At 32.6% G+C, this 24,067-nt stretch overlaps 2 protein-coding genes across 2 annotated transcripts in view; both read left to right on the top strand.

The window, feature by feature from the left end:
- LOC127807461 (putative germin-like protein 2-1) overlaps positions 1-24,067 on the top strand; it is a 69,714-nt gene that overhangs the window by 19,346 nt on the left and 26,301 nt on the right. The gene's annotated exons all lie outside the window — the stretch shown is intronic.
- Positions 5,953-6,923, top strand: LOC127807597 (putative germin-like protein 2-1). The gene is made up of 2 exons (XM_052345593.1): positions 5,953-6,028; positions 6,185-6,923. Exons 1-2 carry the CDS (start codon positions 5,953-5,955, stop codon positions 6,718-6,720), a joined length of 612 nt encoding a protein of 203 aa, XP_052201553.1. The 3' UTR covers positions 6,721-6,923.

A 24,067-nucleotide genomic window follows, 5' to 3' on the forward strand; every position in this document is an offset into this window, starting at 1 on the left:
GTTTAGTTTTCGTAGGTCTGTGTCTATGATTATAATATTCAAAGGTTATGTAATATTTTGATATTTTCATGTGAAACATCGATTTGGTTATTTGATTGTAAAAGGAATTTGTCGGTTACATATCATAGAGGTTTCGATCTTGTTTCTACTGATATGATTGATATTACCTGTCTTAGTCTATTAATTATTAAATTTGATAAATTGAGAATGTAACGCCCAGCTTTTCTGGGCGCGTTATTACTTGGGACAATTCCAGGACAATAATTTTTTTTTTACAAACACTAAAACTAAACCACATCATTCCTCGAATCCGCCCCAGAATCCCCATCTATTAATCTCGAAAGAGAATCACTATACACATCAAATGCGGAAGCAAAGATCAAAACCTGATATTTTACCATTAATCATAAATAAATTCTTATATCTTCAACATTCCTCAAAACATTCAGAATCTAAAGTAACATAACTTAAATACAGGGGCTACGTAATATACATTTCATTCTTCATGCACTCTGCTAAGTGCCATTTCATGCATCATTTAACCTCAAATCTGCTACAATCTTCATCTGGAACGTTTGAATATTCCAAGTCTAAAACCCAAGTTAGATGATGAATCATCTAAGTAAGGGTACATAAAATATATTTCGTCCATGAATGCAATGTCTTTCCTCGTAGGTGTCAACTGCACCCCTCATGCTACCTACCATTTTTGCGGCCCCATTCTTTCGAAACCGAGGTGTATGGGTGCACCCTTGGTAAAGTAGTGGTGCCAGTTCGTACTCCCTACGACCTCAAATGCGAGTGATCAATGATATCAATGTGTATTCATGCATTTCATAGTCATGTCATGTATGCAGTCTATGTGATGGATACATATCAGGGCATGTCAATATGATGAAAACATTTTCGAGGAACATAAACTACTTACAAACCAAGCATTTTCGATAAAACTAACTTTAATTGGGGAGTACCACTTACTTTCTCAAGCTTATCGGGCTACCTAGATATCCGTGCATTGCCTGGTGCATCGCCTCGATTTGCGTGCCAATCTCAAAATTTGTACAAGTTACTTTAACTTAAGCCTCAAAGCATCCTTAACTTAGCTTCTCTGGCTACCTCGGTATGCGTGCCAAATCCTCGAAATGGATGTCCGAACCATTTTCTAGCCCAAAATCTCCAGAATATTAGTAAATATTAAAATCCTAATTTTTGGAATTTTTCTAAGACTTTTGGACATTTTTTTTCATTTTCTTCCCATTTTTCCTTTTCTTTTTCTTTTCTTTTCTTCTTTTCTTTTTCGTCTTCTACTATTCATCATCTCCCTCATCTGTTTCAGCCCTGCGCGCGCGAACCAGCTTTCTTTCTTTTCATTTCTTTTCTTTCTTCTTTTTCTTCTTCTTCCTTCTTCTTCTTCTTCTTCGCTCACCCCGCCTACAACTCCCGCCCACAGCCACCGCCACCTGTGAGCCAGCCAGCCTCACCACCGCCCTCACCCACCGTGGCCACCCTCGTCGGCCTCCGCCGACCTCCCTAGCTACTGTGCCGCCGGCGGGAACCGTTCGCCGCCCCTGATGGCCATGGCTGGTTGCAGCCTTGTTGCAGCTGGTTGCGGCCATGGCTGCCATGGCCGCACCAGCTTCTCCGGACCCCCTCCCGGCCTTCTCCGAGCTTCTTTGCTCATTGCTACTCCACTACCTGCTGCTAGAACTTGCTGCTCGGCCTTCCTCCGCTTGCTGGTTGCCCGCGCCTTGCTTGATCTTGCGGCCATGGCCGCCTGGAACTTGCTGCTGCAATGGCCACCAGCCAATGGCCTTCCTCATCACCTACAATCTTTCTCTCTCTCTCTCTCTCTCGGTCGAATGCTCTCTTCAACTCGGCCATGGCTTGCCTTTGCTTCTCAACTCTCATATCTATTTATAGGAGCTTGGCTACTTCCTCACCTCACTGAGGCCATACCTCATTACGTGAGAAACACTCAAAATCTTGCAGAGGCGTGGCTTCGGGTTGGAAATTTGCAGAGGCATGGAGATTGCAGTGACAGGGCATGGCTAGTTGTAAGGGATGGCTGCCATACGCACACAATCTATATATATATAATTCTATATTATATTAATTTATTACTCATTTAATTACATATAAATCCCAATTTTCTTCTAATATCACTTGGGTAATTTTCTTATTGCAACCATGCCCTTAAACATCAATTAAATTTGCATTTTAATGCTGAAAACACAAAATTAATAACCAAAGACTAACTTGACAATGATAATTTTGCCCCAATGTCCTCACCGGGCTGTCGTTTCATCCCGAAACCATTGAAGGGTTGCTCATTACGTAAAACTGAATCCCCCCTAGGGTTTCGTTGATTTTTCGAGAGCTTCCTACAACGATTCAGTTTTACAGTCTAAATGGCAGCTGTATTTTAGCTGTACCGAAAACTGTTCCCGATTCAATTTCTTTCGATATCATAAATCCTAACTCGAAACGTATATCGAGACCATATCATTTTTTTTAGACAATTTCACTCCGAGGCATTCCCTGCAGTTGATTCGGTACTTGAAATTGCTATAAAACCAATTTTTTGGTATTCTAAACTCATCAAAATTACGTGGCAACTTCATACGAACATGGGGTATTACAGAGAAGGTGTAATTGGGATTGTCGGGAAATAATTATGTTGAGGGTACGTATGTATATCGAGAAACTTATGTTGTGTGTATGATGTTGAAAAAAAAAATATTCCTGAAATCTCGAGTTAATGCACGTTTAGGAAAAGTGAGGTGTTACATAAATATGCTTTTGCACTCTGAGCAATTATTTAGAAAGTAATTGGGTGTTTTTATCATAAAATATTGACACTCGTGCTAAAAGTCAAATAATGTTTAAAGAAGTGAAGAGAAAAAAAAAGGAAAAAAGGAGAGTGATCTTTGTCCTCTCTAAACTATTTTTAAGGGAGTTACTAGATGTTTTTATTGAGTCAACTTGCTCATATTAATTAAGTTTTGATGATTAACAAAAATATTTTTATAATATAAATATATTTCTTTCTTATATAAAAAAATAAATTTATTTTGAATTAAAAGTGGGTACAAAGAATAAATTTATTTTGAAATAAAGGTGGATTGTTTTTAAAATGTTTCATTCTTTTGATAATTTATATCTCAAAAGTTTATGTTTAAATTTTTATTTATTGATAAATGCTTTTATTACTTATGCAAAAAGTATATTTATTTTGAATTAAATGAGAATTACTTTTAGACATATTTTTTCCTTCTCATACAAAAAGTAAATTTATTTTGAATTAAAGAGAATTGGTTTTAAACATATTTTTTTTATGCAAAAAGTAAATTTATTTTGAATTAAATATGAGACATATTTTCTTATTGTTTGAGAAAGTCTAAACATTTTTTGAATTTCAAACTTCATATTAATAATTTCTTTAGTGGCTAAAATACTTATAAATAACCCCAAACTCATTTTTTGAGATCCAAGTACTTCCATTGCATATATTACACATCCAAAGCTCCCAAAAACTTTCAAACTAATTTTTAAACATTCCAAGACTCTCAAAGATTCATTGTTCATCCACCGAAGAGCCACAAGATAAAAGGAGAAAAGTTCTTCAAGTCTTCTACGACAAATTCGAACTTCTCCATTTTGGGTTACAAATTTATTTATTTATTTAAATATTATTGCCTTGTATAATTTGTTCTTAATTGCTTATTTGTGTTCAAATGTGGACAAATTATTTGTAACATTTAAATTACTATTGTGAATTGTATAAGTTTCCTAGTACCGTTAAAATCTAGGTGAATCTAGTCTCCAAAGTAAGTTAGGGAGAAAATCTTGGTGTAGTAGTTGCCTAGAACCCATTGTAATCTAGGTGTGCATCTAGTTTTCAAGGTGAGTTAATGTGAAACTTTGTTGATTTTGATTTAGTGGAATTCCAAAGGTGATTAGATCTTGGAAGAATGGATTAGGTGTGTATGGAAACACCGAACCACTATAAATTATATTGTGCCGTATATTATTTATTTTTCTTATATCTCGTGGCTTATATTTATTATTAATCTCAAATATAATTTATTATATTTATCAAATATATATTTTTTAATAAAATCATTAATCAATAATATTTATTAAAATTAAAAAAAAAATTAATCACACAATTCACCCCTTTCATGAGTGATCATACCCTAAAGGACCAACAATTTTCATCATAAAATATTGACAGTTGTGTCAAAAACCTGTTAATTATTATAAAGGTGAAAAAAAGAGTGGATTGTGATTTTAAGATTGCAAGTACGGTCTTTTGGAAGACTTATTTTGACATGTTTCATATCTTTTTTATGTTTTGAGAATTGTATCATTTCAAATGATTATTTAGACCCAAATATTTCATTTTCTTTCGGTTCTCTTTGTGATACTTGAGATATGCCCTAACAATGAATTGTTTCTTATGGAAAAAAAAAAATGTTAGTCAATTTTTGTAATTAATGAATGCTATCAGAAAAAGGTGGGTTAATTATTTAAAAAATATATTTTTGGTTTTTTTTTAATTTTATAATAAAATTTTCATTTTTCAATATAATATACCAAATTATTTTTAAATATATACTAAATTTTTTATTTAGTTTTAATATTATAAAAAGTTAATGGCCCTAAATCACTTGTCATTTAAATTATTTGTACCAAAATTCTATATAATTTAGTTTTTTTTTTTTTTTTATCTAAACACCCATTTTTAAATAAAACTAAAAAACATAAAAAATAAAACCCACCGCATTTCAATGAACTGATGGTGAATGAGTTCTAGAACCCCTTTTAATTGAAATCCAATGGATGCTCAGAGAAACAAGAACCCACCAAAAACATTGGTTGCTTCTCAATCAATTTTCCCTTTTCTCATTCTTCTTTCACTGACCAGAAACAAAGATTTATTCTTTCATTTGATTCTTTTTTTTTTTTTTAATCTTTATATGTGCTTGTTTTGAAATTTTTTAAGTTAAATCTTTGTCTCACTCTGATGAAGATAATATACTAAGTTACTAACCAGAACCCATCTCCATCCAAATCAATGTAGATGGGTTTTGAAACCACCCACACCTTTCATCTTTTATAATGAGTTATTTTTAAAATCTTGTTATTTTTTGTTTAACAAAAGGAGAAAAAAAATTAAATAAGAGAACGTCTACATAATAAATATTTCATGCTGTAGGTGATAGGGGTAATTATCTTTTTTGAAAATTGAAACCAAATATAAAGTTGGGTATATAATTGAAACATATGAGAGTTTATTATAGAATTAAAATTAAATACAAAATTAATTTGATGTATTATTGAAAAAGTTAAAAATTTGTTACAGAATTGAAACAATACAAAAAATTTAGTATTTTATTGCTAATTTTCCAAAAAAAAAAAAAGAGATTAGCTAGTTAGAAAGAGCTTGAAGAAAAATAAGGAATAGCATGAAAGTCATCATGTATACTTTCTAAACTTAAACTTAATTTTGGCTCTTGGTACAACGCAGCACTGCCATATGTACTTGGTTTCCGCTGGCATTAATTCTCTAATCCAAATTATTTTATAATAAAGCATTTAACTAATTAGCATACATATCATCAGCCGGCACCATGCAAGGGCAAGAATGATCATTACTCGTAAGCTAAGAATGATTAATCCCGCGTTTATCATTTCAACACGCCTTCAACGATGAACAGTTCTATAGTGAAGAAGAAATCTTCATTTGGACAGGGCGTTGGGTCCGGACGGCAACAAGCTGTCCACTAGCTAGGCACCCCAAATTCCCTCTATAAAAACACCACAAACCGTTACTCTTTTCCCATCCCATCAAGAATTAATCTTTCTTCGTACCACTGTCCATTAGTTCAGTGTTTCTCTGCTTCTCCTATGGCTTCTCATAATTTTCTTCTGCTGGCAGTTCTCCTGGCTATGGCTTGCTCTCTGGCTATGGCGTCTGATCACAGCCCTCTTCAAGACTTTTGTGTTGCAGACCCAAACAGCCCAGGTAATATTAAGCAAAATTAATTAAAACTAGCCCATTAATTATTTCTTCTTAATTTTCTTGTCCGCATGATGATTGAAGCCTTAAGTATTCGTAATCCCGCTCTGATGTGTGGGCATGCCTGCGTGTATATATTTATATATATATATATGTATGCAGTGCTGTTGAATGGTCTAGCTTGCAAGGATCCAAAGCTTGTACAAGCCAACGACTTCTTCTTCTCCGGCCTCCACCTGGCCGGCAACACATCCAACGCCGTCGGATCCAAGGTCACTCCGGTGACGGCAACCCAGTTGCCGGGACTCAACACTCTCGGGATCGCCATGGCCCGGGTCGACTACCCTCCCTGGGGGATCAACCCGCCCCACACCCATCCTCGGGCCTCAGAAATCTTGACGGTTCTTGAAGGCAGCCTCTACGTAGGGTTCGTCACTTCCAACCCGGAGAACCGACTCATTTCCAAGGTCCTTCATAAGGGCGACGTGTTCGTGTTTCCCCAGGGGCTTGTCCATTTCCAGAAGAATACTGGGTATGGCAATGCAGTGGCCATTGCAGCGCTCAGCAGCCAGAATCCTGGCGTTATCACCATTGCCAATGCCGTCTTCGGATCCAAACCCGACATAGCTTCCGATGTTCTTGCGAAGGCTTTCCAAGTGGATAACGACGTAATTGCTCGTTTGCAGTCACAGTTCTAGACGATCTCAAGGCGCGCCAGCTCTGGAAGATCAATTAAAGTCTCTAAGCCAAATGTTTTGGATGTTCCCGTGATGATCGATCAGTTTCTGTTCTCTGTTTGCAGACATTGGTATTGGTTTTGCTTTTGTTGTTGAAACACATGAAGTTGATTTGTTATTCTTTTTCTTGGATGTTTTGAAAGTAATAGAAAAATATTGTTGAGTTGTGGGGAGCTTTAAATATGAAATATTGTGACTTTAATTAAGTTAATTCTTTTTTGCTGAAATAATATTGAGGAACAGTGAATATTTAATTAAATTAATAGAAAAAGTTTTTGTACTAGATAATTAGACATATGAAACTAATCATGTTTGTCAAATACACTATTTTATAGTTCCTCTCAATCTTAAAGCCAACTTCCTAGATACTCTTTAATTACGTAATAAAAAATGAAAATAAAAAAACTCAATGTGGGGGCAATTTAGGATTTGGGATTTAAGGAATTCCATGAATATTTTGCAAGGGGGTGTGGGTTCTTGCAGGGGGACCCATTATATCCTTATCTATTTGTGCAGTTGCTCTAAGGCATTGTTCACCATCACACTTGGGCCAATTCATTTCAATACTAGCGGAGATGCAAAATGTTGGGCATGTTGATGTTTGTCGATGATCTAATATTGCTTTCTCACAATAATCGAGAATCAATGGGAACTTTGAAATTTTGCCTAGATCACTTGTTGAGTTTTTTGCATTTGATCAGGTGAACCCAATGAAGAGTGATTGTTTTACTCTAGGTATTAATGATTCTCCTCCTGAAGAATTGCTTGAGGAGTCTAGGTTTTAAAATAGTTCCCTTTCAATTTGTTACTTGGGGATACCTTTGCTCTCTCTACTAATTAAGCTCACCTATGAGAATTTTCATCATATCTTAATAAAGTGAAGTAGAAAATGAAGTCTTGGCGCAACTATATATCTTTTATCGTTTGTGGGTTATCTCCCATTAGCTCAATCTGTACTCTCTACTATTCATCTATAATAGGCATCCATTAATTTCATTCCCCCTAAGTAGGTGATTCTAGTATTGGAGTAGATTATTAGGGCTTTCATCTAGAGTAAAATGGGCCTGAACTCTCACAAAGCTAAGGTGGCATGGCACCTTGTCTGTTACCCCAAGGACCAAGGTGGGCTAGGCCTGAAGCCTTTGTTTGTGTGGAACCAAGCCTTGGTTGCTAAACTAATTAATTTGACATATCTTGGAAGCCTCTCTTGAATCCCTATGAGTCCAAGATCGTTGTTTTTGGATGCTAAGGACTGCTTACTCCTGCCCGTGGTACTAGTGCTAATTGTTTATTTTGAGGAAAGTTATGCACTCTCATTTTGGATGGAAGGTTGGTAATGGTAACAAGGTGTTCCTCTAGGATGACTTATGGCATCCTTTGGGAGTCACAGTGGATTGCTTCTTACGTTAGCTCATGAAATATTCTCATTATGGCCCGTGGCTCTACTATTATTGACTTTGGTGGTTGGAATTGGCTAGTGGAGGATATATTCTCCTGCTATTGAGCTTATTAAAGGCTCTATGCCAAGATCCAATGTGGTAGACATACCAATTTACTCATATTAATTAAGTTTTAATAATTAATAAAAATATTTTTATAATATAAATATTTTCTTTTACTCATACAAAAAATAAATTTATTTTAAATTAAAAGGAAATTTGTTTTAGACATATTTTCTCTTACTCATACAAAAAGTAAATTTATTTTGAATTAAAGGAGATTATTTTTATCCATATTTTTTTATTTTAACAATTTATGTCTCAAAATCTTATATTTGAATTTTCAAATCTTGATTTTTCATGCAAAAAATAAATTTATTTTGAATTAAAGATAAAATATGTTTTCTTATTGTTTAAGAAAGGCTAAACATTTTTTGAATTTCAAAGTTAATATTAACATTTTCTTTAGTGGCTAAAATGCTTATAAATACCCATCCAAACTCATTTTTTGAATATCCAAGTGCTTCCATTGTATATCCAAAACATCTAAAAGCTCTCAAACGTTCTCAAGCAAAGCATCAAAGCAATTCGAGATTCTTGAAATATTATTGCACATCCACCGAAGAGTCACAAGGCAAGAGAATAAAAGTTCTTTAAGTCTTCTACGACAAATCCGAACTTCTCAATTTGAGATTATAAATTTATTTATTTATTTAAATATTATTATCTTATATAATTTGTTCTTAATTATTTATTTGTGTTCAAATGTGGACAAATTATTTGTAACATTTAAATTATCATTGTGAATTGTATAGATTTTCTAGAATAATTAAAATCTAGGTGAATATAGTTTCTAAGGTAAGCTAGGAAGGAAATCTTGGTATAGTAGTTGTCTAGAACCCGTTGTAATCTAAATGTGTATCTAGTTTCTAAGGTGAGTTAGTGTGGAAACCTTAGTGAAATTATTTTAGCGGAACCCCAAGGGTGGTTAGATCTTGGGAGAGTGGACTAGGTGTGTGTGAAGATACCGAACCACTATAAATTGTGTTGTTTCTCATTGTATTTATTTTTGTTATATCTCGTGGCTTATATTTATTATTAATCTCAAATATAATTTATTATATTTATCAAATATATATTTTTCAATAAAATCATTAATGAAGAATATTTATTAAAATTGAGAAAAATTTTAATTACTCAATTCACCCCTCTTTTGAGTGGCCTAAGGGACCAACAAGACCAGATTTACTTTGGTGGCTACTAACGTCGAATGAAGTGTTCTTTGTAAAATTTGCTTTCGGTGCCTAGACTACAAGGAAAACGAAGGTCCCTTGCTCTGGTTTGGCATGCTTCAGGGTCCTTACACTATAAGAATTTAGGTTTCTGGTGATAAATTATTTGTCACAATAACTATAAAAATTGTCACAACATATTTATTGTGACGAAATTGGTTTGTCACCACATTAGTCACAACAAGCTCGACTCAATAAGTATATTGTAACAAAACTAAACTGAGTTTTATTACAATATCATTAGTTTTATTTTGACAAAGAGTACTTTATCGCTTAAACTAGTTTATTATGACAAATTATTTTATTGTAAAAGAAAATATTTTTATCACAATAAGTGCTATTTAGTTACAATAAGTTTAAATTTTAGATACAAATTATATGTTTTATTGTGACAAATTGTATCTTGTGACAAATTTTTTTTGTCACATTTTGAATAGTGACAAAACTTGTTTAACATAATTTTTAATGTGATAAAATAAATTTTGTCACTTATTAGCTAATTTGACAATAAATTTTTATTGCACATTTTATAATAACAAATAATTTTGTCAATCATTTAATATTGTGATAAATATTTTTTTGACAAAATAAAAACAATGACAAAACAAAAATTTTAAAATTATTCAATAATGATAAAATATTTTTATCAATGTCCCAATAATGACAAATATTTGTGTCAACAATTCGTATAAGTGACAAATTTTTTTAGTAAGAAAATATTAACAATAGTGAAATTATTTTTTCACAAAATCGTAAAAAGTGACAATTTTTTTTGTCAAAATTAAAATATTTTTCAATAATCTAATATTGCCTAGTATTTTTGGGAATTGTGCACCTCTAATAATAAGAAATAAAGTAATCTAAGCAAGGGAAGAGGCAATGGTAGCTCAAATAAGATCGACATAATACATGACAAATATTAGAACTAATATCACTACAACAAAACATGCTTTTTGCTACAACATTTTTTTTTTTACATAGAAAAATATTAACATTTTGCTATGAAGCTATTAAATTGTAGACAATTTAAGAGAACTAAAATTTTTCCCACCAAATATAATTTTTGGCTACGAAAATTTTTTCTATACTATAATTTTCGTGGTAAAAAATTAATATTTTGCTATGAAATTATTAAATTGTAGGCAATTTAAATGAGTCAATTTTTTTTTTCACCAAATATAATTTTGCACTATGACCATTTTATCTTTGATTATAAATTTTGTGGTAAGAGAATAAGATTTTGCTACAAAATTATTAAATTGTAGTTAAAAGATAATTAAGTTTAATTTTTTCCAAATCATAAATAATGAAAATTATAAAATATAATTATAAAATATAAAATAAGGAAGACATAAAGTTAATAATTATAAAATATTAATTAGATTCTCTAGCCACTAAATTAATATCTTACAATTGGAAGTGCATACAATTGCGTAGCAGTATTGGAATTTATCTTCTTTTTTATCTTTAAATTAATCCCAACCCAAATCAATCCCTACCCAAATTAAAAGACAAGTTTAATTTTTTTCAAATCAGAAATAATAAAAATTAAAAATATAAAATACAAATAAATAAATAAAAAAATTAGCAGGAATCCAAATCTATATTCCCGTCAATCCAAATCTTCCCCCTAAAGTATCCATATACATTTAGAAAATCAAAGCTTCCCATCAATCCAAATCCAAACCCTTGCAAACCTTTGTATCCCCTTGCACAAAATTTATTTTTCTATAGCAAACCTTCGCCTGATTCTTCGTTGTGACCTACTTCAAGAACCCCTCTAGCAGCATCTCCACCATCTCCCAATTTGACTCCGGTAGCTTTCTCAACAACCAAAAGAGGTAGTTCAGGCTGGTCCTGATCTGACCCAACGTACGTCAACTCAATTTGTGCTTTTACTCCTTATAATAATCTCTATGTCCAGATTTTTCCCTTTTGATTTTACCCTTATGTTTAAGTTCCACAGACATACCATATCTTTAATAAAATACCTAAACTAGGTGGATTGCAAATAATACCGTCATTTTAAATAGTATATACATTGATAAGATGAAATTTTACATAATATTATTATTTTTGGACTGTTTGGTGATGTTTTTAAGCTTTTTGTGGATGGGTGTTAATTTAGAGTCACCCATTTGGCTGGTTAATTTGGGATTCATGATTTCACTATCTGAATGCTCATTTTCAGTATGCGTCTATGTGAGTTCTAGTTAGTAGTGATTACGACTCAGCTGATATTTCTTACCCTAATAAGACAATACAACTTAACTGAAGAAGAAGAAGATGATCGTGATATATATATTCCATACCAGCAATTTTATATTTATGTATAATATATAAATTGATTTTATATGCAGAAGCAAATTAAAGGAGAAAGCAAAACCCTTTTAGGAGGAATTAGTAGCCCCCAAAATATAAAAAAGCCCTGGTGGGTGACTTCACACACACACTTTGGCGAGGAGGCTATGGTGGCGGAGTGGGTTTGGGGTTGGTTTTGGTTTGGTTTTTGGGTTGATGGAAATTAAGCCAACGCTGCAGATTTTCAAAAGGAAAAAAGTAGGAAAAAATTTCCTCCACTTGTTCTTTCGCTATTTATTGTTATTTTACATCTATTCTTTACATATTACACTTATTTATATTTTTGTATTTCGTACTCTCATTAGCTCAACCAGCTCTAACTAGTCTTGTTGTGCATGCCTAAGATAATTATTTGTTCTGATTGCAAGTCTTTCAATATTAATACATTTTTCAAGACACTAATTGTTCTACCATTGAGTTAGGTTAGTTTATTACATCATCAAAGGTGTGGATTGCTAATTTTTCTACTAGTGTGCATTTATGCTTTTGTCACTATTAAGATTCTATATGAAATTTTCTTTTCTTTTAATTTTATATAATGCATTTTTCAACTGATATCTATTTTAGAAAATTACATAAATGTGTATTGAGAGCTTCAAAACTTTTATACTAAAGTTGAACTGATTATTTACTTTAGTGTCTCATTAGTTATTTTATTTTGTATGTTTTTGTCAAGTTTTTTACACGAGCAACTTCTCAAATTTTGTTATCAATTGCAAGAGTAACATGTGATAATCTTTAATCTCTAATTTATTTACCGTGTCATTATAAATAATTCTCTTATTATTGAGTTTGTTTTCTTGAGAAACATGGTTCATTGGAGCCAATCAATAAAAAAATGATATTGCATTTTAGTTTGGGGATTTGAAGGCAACTATGGAGCCTTTTACAAAGGTCACTACGAGTTCCCTAATAGTTTGTCAGCTGTGCAAGAAGTGATCGAAGCAACCTTATTCTCTATTGCTATATATATAGCGGTTTGCGATGATTTGTTTATTCTAATTATTCCTTCTATTTGTATTACATGCATGTTACTATAAAAAAAATAACATTTAGCAACAGTTTTTTTTGCATTTAGTGACGATTTTAACTGCCACTAAATTAACTGTCGCGGAGCATTTAACGACAATTTTCAACAACTGCTGGAGTAACTGCCCCTAAGTCATATTTTTAGCGGTGATTTCGGAATCGCTACAAAAAATTTCAAAATATTGAATTTTAACGGCATGTATTTTTTAAAAGATAAACTAATTGATTATTTTTAAATATAATTGATTTTTTTAAAAAGAATAATGGAATAAATTAAAAATTAATTAACTGAATTAAATTAAATAAATAAATTGATTAAAAAATAAAAAGAAGATTTTATATATTTTTAAAAGTATTAAAATTTTATATGTTAAATTTATTTTTATTTTTTTAATGAATTTTACGACGGTTTTGAAAAACTGCCTCAAATGTTATTTAATTTTATTTTTTAATTATTTAATTTCTTTCTAAATTTATCTGTAATTTTTTTAAAACTACCGCCAAATTAAATCTTTTAATGAATTTTGCGATGATATTTTAAAATTGTTGCAAATGTTATTTAATTTTATTTTTTAATTATTATATTATGTTCTAAATTTAGTGTCGGTTTTTTGAAAACTGCCACAAAATTAAATTTTGCCATTGTTTTGAAAAACAAAGCAAATGTTAAATTATTTTTATTTTTTATTTATTTAATTATCAGCAATTTCTCAAAAATTGTCACAAAATTTAATTGTTATTTTTAATAATTAAATTATTTTTTAAATTTAGCGACGTTTTTTGAAAATCGTTGCAAAATTAAATTTTTTAATGAATTTTGCATTGATTTTTAAAAACAACTGCAAAATGTTCAAAAAATCGCCGCAAAATACTATATTTTGAGGCAATTTTTAAAACTATAGCAAAAAAAATCACAGCAAAAAATTAATTTTTTTATAGTGTCTTTGCAAATAGAGCTGCACAATCGATGCTTCCGAGTAAATTTTGTAGCCTAGTGGTTGCAAAACCCTCAACAAAATACTTGTTATCAAGCTGATATGCTGAATAGAATAATTTTCTTTCATTTTAAGTTTTGTTTTAACTTATTTAGTTTATGTTAGTTAGTTTTAACTTATGAACAACGCAGCACTAGTTTTTTATTTAGATTATTCAACATCATCAACTTATCCAAAGTAATTTATCAATTATTGAGTAACATTCACTACAAAAATTTTAGTATATTGTGAAAAAAATAAGGATAATGCTACACGGACGAACAAGTTGATGCACAGATTGACAAACCCAAGTTATCGAGAGATTTTAGTGTCAAAATCTCGCGATAACTTGGTTTCAATTTTGAGTTAATTGATGTTGTTGCCCGCCCATTTTTAAACCCACTATCTCTCTCTCTTCTCTCTCAAAACCATCATCTCACTGTATCTCTCCCCCACTCCCTCTATCTCAAAACCACCATTTCTCAAACCCAATCTCTCTCAAACCCACCTCTGCGGGTGCAGCGTCCGCCCCCCCACCGCTCTCACACCTCTATCACCGTCAACCCTGCCACCGCTACTCGCACAACCGTCGCCCAAAGATGGCTCCACCGCCGTCTCCCTCGCCAACACTGCCCGCCATCGCCCCCCTGCTCGCATAGCCGTTTCCCCTGCCAACACTGCAAACACCGCCTGCCATCGCCGTCGTCGTCACCCCCCACCGACCAATGACCACCGTCGCCTGGCCCCCCACAACCTCTCGCACAGCCTCGCCCAAAGATGGCTTCACCATCATCTCTCACCAACACTGCCCGCCATCGCCCCCCTGCTCGCATAGCCGTCTCCCCTACCAACACTGCACACACTGCCTGCCATCGCCATCGCCGTCACCCCCCACCAACCATTGACCACCGTCGCCCGCCCCCTACACCGCCTCGCCCTCACCCGCCGTCGCCCCCGTGGGCCGCTCGAACAGCCCAAACTTCACCCACTCTCTGTTATGTTTTTTTTTGTATTTAAGAAATGTAATTTTAATACAAAATAAAAGATAATTTTAAGATATAATTGATGCATTTGCAATAAGTTGGTATTTAAAGTGATCTTAAATGAGAAAATAAATTATTTAATTACTTTTGTGATCTTATTATATATATATATTAATATTAACCTTTTTAATGACAACTATCAAGATTGTTCTGATTGTAAAATAATAAGAAAAAAATTGTTGTTATATTTAATAGTAAAATAACAAAAAAATATATCTAATTATATTAGATTTAATCTTTAAAATATTAATTTTACTCCAATTTTATTTTACACTTATTTAAGTAATTTTACCAAGTTATAATTTTACTCCAATCTTATTTTACACTATTCCAATTTTACCAAATAATTTTACTCCAATTTGATTTAAGTAAAATATTAATCTTATTTTACAGTTATTTTACATAAATGTTATAATTTTATAAGTAATAATTTAAATTAAGTAATTTAATTAATATCCTCAAATTGAAGAAAAATTAACAACAGAGCATGAAATAAGCGAAAATAACACAAGCAATATTTTTTACTCAATTATCAAATATACAATCAAAATAAATTATATTTTTTCATAATTCAAAATAAATTATATTTTTAAATTTTCATTTCAACAGTTAAATCACCATAAAAAAACAACAGAAACAAAAACAAAAAAAAAAACAACAGCAGAAAAAAATAAAATATATAAATATATATAAATGTATGTATAAATATTGTCTTTTACAGCCACGATGGGGCTTGACGACGGCGGTCCAAGCGACGTGAGGGGATCAACGACAGGCGACGACGGTGGGGCCATCCTTGGGCGATGGCGGTGCTAGAGCGATGTGTTGGGGAGGGGGGGACACTGCAATCCGCAGGGGTTTGAGAGAAAGAATGGGGGAGAGATGGAGTGGGTTTGAGAGATAGTGGGGGGGGAGGGGGGGAGACACTGCAACACAGTGGTTTAAAAGAGAGAATGGAGGAGATATAGAGTAGGTTTGAGAGGAAGGGAGACACTGCAACCCACAAAGGTTTGAGAGAGAGAATAAGAGAGATATACAGTGGGTTCGAGAGAAGAGGGGAGAGAGACTGCAACTCGCAAGGGCTTGAGAGAGAGAATAGGGGAGAGAGAGAAAGTGAAGTGAAAGAGAGTGGAGTTGAGAGGAGTAAAAGAGAGAGTGAGAGCTGAGGGCTAACTTGTAATTTTGGCTGAAGGTTAAACTTGTAATTTAAAACAGTTTGTCAACCTGTGCGTCTATGCATTCGTCCGTATAGCATTATCCAAAAAATAATTGTGATGGATTAAATTTTGTCATAAAAAGTATCATTTTTGTGACAAAATAGAATTTTCTCATACAAAATTTAAGAAGCGATTAAAGTTGTGACAAAATATTTTGGCATAATATTTTGTCATAATATAGGGAGGTAAATAATTTATAATGATAAAATAATTTTTGTTATAAAATTTTGTCACACCAACTTGGCGCCAAATTTTTGGGGCCAATTCAACTTGCATAATATGCAAAATAATTTTTTTACCAAAATTTTGTCACAATATTTAATCATAAAAAATGTAATTACAAAAATATTTTGTCACAACATAGTATTATAAAAAGTGATAAAAATATTGATGTCAAAAGAAATTCAATTTTTTGTGACAAAAATAATAGTAATGACAAAAATAATTTTGATGAATTCAATTTTTTCATAAAAATATGTCATATTAAGCATAAAAAATAATAATCTAGTGACAAAATAAAAATATTTAAAATATTTTGTCACAATAAAAAAACAAAAGACATATAGTGACAAAAATATTTTGTAATAAAATATTGCCACCAAATATTTAGTGCCAATATTAATTAGATATCTTAACAAATATATTTCATCAAAAACAATTTTAGTCACTATATTTTGAAACGCCCCGTCTTCCCAAAATGCGCATTACCTTGAGATTTCGGGAATATATATATATATATTTTTTCCCAACATTATACATACAACATAAGTCTCTCGATATATATACCCTCATCATATCAAAATTTAAAACTTAATAGACTAAGACATGTATTATCAATCACATCAGCGGAAGCAAGATCGAAACCTCAATGATATATAACCGACAAATTCTTTTTTCAGATAAATAACCAAATCTATGTTTCATATGAAAATATCAAAATATTACATGACCTCTGAACATCGTAATCATAGACAAAAACCTATGAAAACTAAACATATCAGCTACATCTCGACAACATCCTTTCCCTTGGCGCCGCTGCTTTCACTTGGAACATTTGAATATTCTAGGGACATAGTCCAAATTAGATGCTGAATCATCTAAGTGAGAGTTCAAAAACATTTTCATGAATATATGCAAAATCATATATAAATCCGACAAATCATGACATGCCCCAGCCTAAGAGAATCCCACATAGCATTTAGCCCTAACCGGGAAAAATGTAATCTCTCTAAAGGCGACATGACCACATCGACCCATTGGCAAACACAATCGTGTTTAAAAGGGACAACCTTGACATATGAACTTGGGAATCACCCCATTGTCATTGTTAGGCATTACGCTCATACTCAAAAGCATTCCAAAACCTAACGTAACCCTAGCCCCAAAAGTATTACATCAGCACTATCCTTGGAATCAACGACACCTTGGTATTAATGCTATTGCTCAAAGGAACCTGGGGTGGTGTCCACTTTCAGCCCCGCCACTTGAGTACCGTATGGTGAAGTCCGTCTTAGCCCCGTCCCAAGTGGGTCACCCAGCATTAATCCTTGGTACGCATCTCGAGTGCTGTCACTCAGGGCTACGTCACAAGTTAACAACCCAGGTCCCACATGGACAACACATAACACGCCAATGCCGAAAATCATAACATGCATATAAAATCAATATTTTAATGTATGCAATTCATCATATGAAATTTAATACATGTGTAATTAGTCATTTGGACAAACCATCACAATAAACCAAGCCATAAGGACGAACACTCACCTTGGGCTAAATTCAAGATTCCTCGAAATGCGTGCCCGACCTTGATTCTCGTGTCAGGCGTTCTATAGTTCAACCTCGAGCTTCAACGATACCCTAGACATCATATGCATTGAAAGGAAAATAAATATCTATTTTCCCAACTTTCTCATAATTTTTCTCTAATTTCATCCTATTTTTCTCTCAATAATTTCAAATAAATACCTATTCAAGCATTTTTCCAACTTTTTCTCCATAAGAATTCATAAAACAATATTTATAAGCCTTTGGAATTTTCTGGAAATTTTCCAGATTTTTCTAATTTTTTCTCAAATTTCCATAATTGCTTTTTCTTGAGAAAATTTATTTCTCCTTGATTTCCTTAGAATATCCTTCATGAAAAATCACCAAAACTTATAAAATAAATTCCTTATCCTTCTGGAATTTTCTTAGAATTTTATAAAAAGCCCTCATATTTATTTTCCATTTACATTTCCTTTCAAAAATCCAAAATAATTATCTCCTCAAGAAATTTTCAAGATAAAAATTCATCAAAATAAAATATTCCTCTTTCTTGAATTTCTGGATATTTTTCCAGAATTTTGTTTCCCTTAAAAATTACAAAATGACCATTTCCTTCAATATTTTTCAAAATTTTCTTCCATCATAATTTCTAATTTATTTTTTTCAAAATAATAAAAAAAATTCAAAAATACGTGAGTCTCCACGCTCCCTTACGCGAGGGCGAGTGGTGCTGCACGTGGCAGCCGCGCTTGCACTGCACGCGCCTTTTCTTATCCGCCGAGCTAGTCGCCGGCGGGCGACCAGAATTTGACCCCGATCACACCTCCTAGAAGCTCTCTCTTCGTCGATCACAAGGGTACCTTTGGGTGGCCGAAACGACCACCGGAAGGCCCCCAAATCTGGCAAAATCAGGCTCGGTCCGCCACCGCCTGCGACTTTCCGGTGACCCTCGAACACTTTTTAAACACACTCTAAAATGCTTCAAAATCTCCAGAAATACTCCTCTACTCTTAGGGAACAAAATCCCCTTAATATTAACCTCAAAAACTTCCCAAAACTTGACCAAATCGACGCTTAAACTGCGAAAACTCTCGGCCAAAGCTCGGTTATTTATAGCCAAAACCGACCCCCACATGGCCAATCTCCAGCCGTATCTTCTCCCACACGCCTCCTAGACCACCCTTGGCCATGCCCTGAAGAAGCTAGGCTTCCAAATCTCCAGATTTTTTGGCCACAAATCGCGGCCAGATCTGTCATTTCTGAGCAAATTTTCAGAAATTACAGTTTGGCCCTCTTGAAATTTTGCTTTTGCATTTTGGTCCTTATCCTCAAGCCCCCGATCTTTCCGGCAACATCACTAAGACCCTCAAGATTAGTAATTCTCATTTTTCCCTTGAAACTTTCAAAAAATTACCGTTTTAACCTCCCTCGGGCAAATTTAAAAAATTGCACTTAGGCCCGATCGATCGTTTTGACCCTAAATCCACTCGATTCAACCCAAAATCACTTAAGGGTTGTTCTATGCATAAAATATTAGTCTTTGACATGCTCTATTGACTTTTTGGATGTCTCTTACGTCAATTCGATTTTCTCAGCCCGATCGACAGCTGTACCGAAAACTGTTCCCGATCCAATTTCTTTCATGGCCAAAAATCATAACTTATATTACTTGATGATGCTATACCATTTTTCTTAATTATCTAGGATCCGAGGTACTCCATTCGGTCGATTCAACGATTTATTTTACTTTTAAACCCACTTTTCAGTATTTTAAATTCATCTAAATTAGGCGATGACCTCACACAGATATGGGGTATTACATATTTGATCATAAAAAATATTTTTTCACTATTAAATATTAATTCATATATGAAAATTAATTATATCTATTGTTGTATGTAATGTGTCATTAATATTATCTATATATCTTTTACCATTAATCAAGAACATTTTTTAAATTGATTTAAAAGTCTTTTAATTATCTAATTATCTTAAGTCTTAAATTGATTAAATTTTAATTTGATTATTTTTTAACTATATGGTGAAATATTGGATTTCAAATAAATAATATTATTTAAATTTATTAATAAATTATAAAAGAAACACTAAAAAAATTAAAATAATAAAATAATATTAAGCTTTCGACTAATTTAATTTTCTTTAAAAATTTCCCTCTATCATTTCTCTTCATAAAAGTTTTTTCCACCTTTGTTGTTTTAATTTGGCACAAAGTGTTAAGTTTACTATTTAAAAACAAAAACTTAAGAATTTTGACTTTTGTTATAATATTAGGATATTTTGTTATAAACAATTCATAAGAAATTAGCACTGATTAAATTAGAATAATGGTAGAAGTCATGATTGATAACAATGTGTCACATCCTCATTAAAGGATGTACTAGATAGAGGAGACAATGGCACATGGTCTCCTTATCCTCTTCTAATAAGGAGATGCCACATAACTGATAACACCATCTTTAGTCATGACTCTTAGCATTATTTTTAAATTATGATGTCAACATATAAAAAGTGTCAAGAAAAACTAATTACATTTCATCAAAAATTTCAAATCAAGTTAACATCATTTTGAATTTTCATTGACTATGGTGACACAATCATAATGTTTTTGGTCTTTTGGTGATTAATTTATTTGAATAGGGATTCAACTATTTTATATTAATTATTTAGCTCCAATACATCGATTGATGATCTACCTATGCCTTTATTCTCTAGCTTGCTACTTGGGAGCATCTGCTTAATCTTGATCGTATTGATCTTTATTTGTCTTTTCATAATAGATGATTTTTTTATAAGGAGACATTGGAGCATCATAGTTATCTATTCCTTAATTGTTGGTATTCTTGTCAAGTGCTATCTTTTTTTTTTTCCTTTAAGAAATTTGAATGACTTTGGCATAGATAGGAGACAGGCATTCTATGGGCAGCTTCCAAATGGCATGGTAAAGATCCTTGGCAAGTAGCTAACTGATTTGTCTTGCAAGCGATGGTATATTTCATAAGGAGGGAAGCGTAATAATCGTTGCTTTTGTGATTAAGAATATTCCATATCCCAGTTGGTGCATCTAATTCAATGTGCCTTCTGGACATGAGTGTCTACCCTATCTTTTCCTCAAACATTGCAGAGCTAGTCATTGTCGTATTAATGGAACTTCCTAATAGTAGAAATATTATGCTACAAAAAAATTATTTTTTATTTTCGTCTCTAACAAAGATGAATTTTAAGATGGATAACCAAAATATGACAGAGACGAATTTTAGAGACATAAATAATTTCTTCTCCAATAAAGACATATTTTGAAATGGATAACCAAAATTTTTTTTAGAGACAAAATTATTGACGAAAAAATTGTATCTCTAAACGTTTTCTGAATTAGAGATGGAAACAAATTCCATCTCTAAAAGTTTTTCTCTATCAAAGACGAAATCAAAGACATAATTTTTCTATCTTTGAATTTTTTTATTAGAAATGGAATCAAACATTAAAAATTCATATCTCTAGGTTAAAAAATGAAAAAAAAATTTGTCTCAAAAGGTTATTTCGAAATCAAAGAAAGAATTTTCCTATCTCTGAATTTTGCCTACTTTGAGAGACAGAAATTTTTTTGTCTCAAAAGGTTATTTTGAAATCAAAGAAAGAATTTTCCTATCTCTGAATTTTGCTTGGTTTGAGAGACAGAAAAAATTTCCATCTCTGAGTTTTTTCATTAGAGACATAATCAAAGACAAAATATTCGTCTCTAATTTGAACAAAGACGAAAATTAGAGACAAAATTTTTCGTTCCGTCTCTAATTTGAACATAAATTTTTCGTTCCTTCTCCTCTTCCTTCGCATGTTCCTCAACCTATCACTTGTGTCTTCTTTTTCTCTTCTTTCCTGGCCATGCAACAACCATTAGTCATTGGCTCACCTTATCTTCCTCCCGTCTGATAGTCCTTTCTCTCTCCTTCGGTCACTAACTACTGTTCTAGACACCAGTGACCGAAGTTTCCCTGATTTAAAGTAAGAAATTAAAATTCTCCAATTCAAATTTTCAGATCTAGTGAGATCCAACTGTTGTATCATTTTGATTTTTGGGTATATTGGTTACTAGACCAAGGCAATTTCAATTATCTATTTCGATCGTAAGAATCTAGCATGGACGGTAGTCGATGATGCCCTTCTAAAAACGAGTAACATTTTTTAAAAAAATTAATTTTTTGATCTACTGATATTTGACCATTGAATTATTTTGATTTTTGAACATGTTAGTCAACAGACCATGGCCATTCCGATGATCAACTTTGATTGTCAGAATATGCCATGCATGGATGCATGTAGGGGTGTGCATTCGGTTTAACTGAATTGAACCGGCCGATTTTAAGATAATCAAACCGAACCATCGATAAACCTAAAATCGAACCGAACCGAACCGAACAAAAACACTAACCGACATACCCGAACCGATTTAAAACGATTTTCAATTTGGTCTAACCGAACCGAAAACCGAACCGGAAAACCTAGCTTATAACCGTACCAAACCGAACCGAATTTAATAAAACCGAACTAACCGAAACCTTTAATAAACAACGAACTAACCGAATTTGACACTAAGCTGAACAGAAAACACAACCAAATTTGTGGCAATGCAACAAATAGTTCTAGAATGTCTTTCAAAAATCATAAATAATCATGTTTTTCACATAATCATTCACTGAAAATCACATAATCAACAAGGTCATGACAGAAAGTGCTTACTGCTCAATGTAAATCATCATTCATGAATAATTAAGATGCAATTGAAACAAGAATTTTAGGATCACTAAGGTAGCATTTAATCTTCCTTTTAAATCATACCATAGCAATCGAGATCATCACAGATATATAAATTATCAAGAGAGATCAAACAATCACAATGATAAGCTTAATCATGGAATGGAATTAATCACCAATGCTCAAAGATTCACTAAGCTAAGTAATTGGCCAGATGTACATGGGCTTCAGCTCTTTTATAATATCAGTATATTCTACTAATAACATCCATCCAAAGTATAGCAGTGGCTTAACCTGCAAACTTGTGTGCTCAATCCCACGTATGTATTCTGATCCTTCGCATTCAGGCTCCAAAATAGGCCAGCAGCCAGAGAACCTAAAATAGAGTGAGTGCAAATTAAATTAACCACAAGCCAAAAAAGAAAAATGAAGGCAAAAAGGGAAAGGGAAAGTAGCAATTAATATTATGAGGAAAAAAAGGAATGTAGTAACAAAAGGTAGGTCATAAAAATCTAGCACATGGTCACAATATACCTAAATCAACAATATGACATCATAGTTCTATTGCAATTATTCCATAACAAGGTCATCCCACGTTGTTTTGACACAGTCACACACAATATCAAACCATCAAAAATAGCAAAGGTTAACTACCTGGACCCCTCTACCAGCAAGTCTCACTTTTGACTTTACACCTACACCATATTAACTAGAAAGGCCACATTAAATGAGAAGAGGGGCTCTTCTCATTTATCAAAAGAATATGAAATGACAAAAAAGCCATGCCTTTAAAATTTTTCACTTCTTGTAGACAGAATAACAAACAGGTTACCTTTAAAATTTTTCACTTCTTTAACAACCGATTTCAAAAACAAAAATGGAAGATATCTACTTTGGTTGTAAAAATTAAAAATACAAATAGCATGCACAACAGAGGCAACGTTTAGAACCCATGCCAATCAACAAAACCCATCAGTTCAAAACATCTATATAACAGGTGTCAATAACAAACCCCAATTAGGACCTTCTCCATGCATTTGTGAAGTCAGGAATAGATTGCTCAATGCCAAATGGATGAACAAACACAAAGGATGGCAGCTGTAAATAGAAAATAGAACACACATGAAAGCCAAGTTAAAAAAATACAAATTAGGGGGCAGCAGAAAACAGAAATAAAGTTGAAATGAATGCCAAAAAAGTGAACAAGGGAATCCACGCTTTAACACCATACAAACCTTATCTCCAGCTTTTTCCAACCAAATCTAGTATCCAAGCGTGAATCAAAATAAGCAACAACTGCAAATAACAATTTAAGAATAATATCAGTTAAATGTTTCAGAAAAAGAGGCATAAATTGCAAATCTATGTTTTGACATATATACTTACAAATGCATGAAATCTTCAAAATAAAAAATC

The sequence above is a fragment of the Diospyros lotus genome, chromosome 8 (assembly GCF_014633365.1).
Source record: "Diospyros lotus cultivar Yz01 chromosome 8, ASM1463336v1, whole genome shotgun sequence".
Classification (NCBI taxonomy): Eukaryota; Viridiplantae; Streptophyta; class Magnoliopsida; order Ericales; family Ebenaceae; genus Diospyros; species Diospyros lotus.